Below are 2,212 nucleotides of genomic sequence, written 5' to 3' on the forward strand. Positions count from 1 at the left end.
TCTGCTGCCCTAACCACTGGGCCAATGAGCTTCCGACTTCGGCGGAATTTGAACTCAGAACGTAAAGAAGGACGAAATACCGCCAAGCATTTTGCTCGACGTGCTAACGATTCTGCTAACTCAGCGCTTTTGTAATAACAATAATAATAATAATAATAATAATAATAATAATAATTCCTTCTACTATAGGCATAAGGCTTGAAATTTTGAGGAGGGTGATAGTCGATTACATCGACCACAGTTTTCAACTGGTACTTAGTTTATCGACCCCGAAAGGATGAAAGGCAAAGTCGACCCCGGCGGAATTTGAACTCAGATCGTGAAAAGCTCCCCACCTTAATATATAGCCTTTCGATCCATGATTTCTACAAATCTGCTCCCGTCTTTCCATTCCCTTTGGAAATGGGGAAATAATAATAGTAAACCTAACGTAATGAAAGCACAAGTCAGCTACAGTATTTTACATTATAGAATTATAAAAACATTTTTAGTTATTCTGTTTCTTTTCATTCCTAATATCATTAATTCACTCACCTTTAAGATTCATGACTGTTACAGAATTGTTAAATAAACTTCACTTTCAGTTGAAAATCGATAAACCAGACGTGTCTCACTAGAAACAATATCTTCTGCCTTTTAATGTCACTTTTTTCTAGTTTCGATAAACAGGCTTTCTTTCGTTTATTTCTATTCTCTTCGTTCTGACAATTCAAGAAAAAACTTAGGATATTTCACAGTTGATTTCTTTTTGCATTGGCTTCCAAAAGGTGATATGTTCTTAAAACAATAACTCCAGATTTTTTTCCCACTCTTATTAAGATAAATGTGCAATTGAAACCTTCTATCCTTCTCACTCAAAAAGTTGTCGCCAGGTTATTTCAGTTTTCTTAAACACGGTCTTAAACTTGGTGTCTGTCGTTTCATTATTTCCAAACTACTTTGCTTTCAAGATTATAAGTAAGTTATCGAGATTATAAGTAAGTTTCACCCTCGGATTCGTTAATTTTCCTAACAGTGACCGCTTCTATCCCTCGATCTTTGCAAACACACCTCTTAAAACAAGTCGCTTGTATTTATATGCTTGGTGGACAAAACAGCTTTAATTTAACCAAACAATATGTCGATAGTTTTCGATTTGCCTATATGTTACATTTTGCTCTGGATGAATTATGTAAACGCTGTTGAATGAGGTGTGACCGATAATATCAAGTAGAGAGTCAAAACCTTGAAGTAAGGAAGGATTGGTTATATTCGTATTTTAGCTTCAAGTAAATATTTGATAATGTTCTCCGAGAAAGGTGTGAACATTAAAGATTCTCGTTTTAATTATTAAACAAACTTCACAGTAAAGGCCAGATTTTCTTCTGATATGTGAAGGTGCTAATAACATATTAAGGTAGGTTCGATTCACGTCGATCTACCCTCCAAACTTTACGCATGTCACTAGTAAAAGACAGATCTTGAAGAAGAAGAAGAAGAAGAAGAAGAAGAAGAACAACAACAACAACAACAACAACAACAACAATTATTGTAGAAATAAAAATCTAAAAATCTTTGAAATGACGGACAAATGAAAGATGAGTTGGGGTAGAGTCAGCAGATTCAGAGAAGCGTGTCATTGTAATAGAAGAGTTTGGAATCTTGGCAGTCTAGTGTTGTTGCTGTTGTCGTTACTGTGGTGGTTAGCCACAGGTGTGTTTGAGCCCCGATTATCGCCATTATTATCCCGTCTTTGTTTTCAAACCGTGTGTTATAAAAATCGCATTATCCAATTGTGTTCTTCTAAAATGGTGACGCGTGATATGATAAATATTTAGTTGTAATTTCTAATATTTTAGGCAACTGCTCAGAGATTAGACTTTCACCTTGGTATGTAATATAGAAATGCATGGTGAATGAAGGCTCCCAAACCAAGTGGATGGTTACTTTTCAATACATTTAGCTGCGGATTAACATAATTAATGTAGCATCTAGAAGCGACTTTTCTTCAATTGAAACTACACCCATAATTAGGAGACAAAGCATTAGCATTAATGACAATTACTTAACAAAATAATTAAAGGAGAAAATGCAGAAACTATTTATTACTAATGAAATTTTACCATTTTTCATTGTAATCCACTTTTTTTCCAGGCAATGCAATAAAAATATTCTTTTGTTAAAAAATATTTGAATTATTTTTCATTGTTGATGATTGAATTAAAATAAGAAT

The 2,212-nt window shown here is 33.9% G+C and overlaps 1 protein-coding gene across 2 annotated transcripts in view; it reads right to left on the reverse strand.

The window, feature by feature from the left end:
• LOC106867736 (uncharacterized) overlaps positions 1–2,212 on the reverse strand; it is a 103,334-nt gene that overhangs the window by 29,827 nt on the left and 71,295 nt on the right. Inside the window, exon 1 of one of the 2 annotated variants that reach the window (XM_052977942.1) lies at positions 535–1,043. The exons of the other annotated variant lie outside the window; for it this stretch is intronic. Coding sequence (XP_052833902.1) covers positions 535–547 — 13 coding nt within the window. The 5' untranslated portion in view covers positions 548–1,043. Of the gene's footprint in view, positions 1–534; positions 1,044–2,212 lie in introns of those variants that run through there. 2 annotated transcript variants of the gene reach the window in all.

This window comes from Octopus bimaculoides, chromosome 29, assembly GCF_001194135.2.
Source record: "Octopus bimaculoides isolate UCB-OBI-ISO-001 chromosome 29, ASM119413v2, whole genome shotgun sequence".
NCBI lineage: Eukaryota > Metazoa > Mollusca > Cephalopoda > Octopoda > Octopodidae > Octopus > Octopus bimaculoides.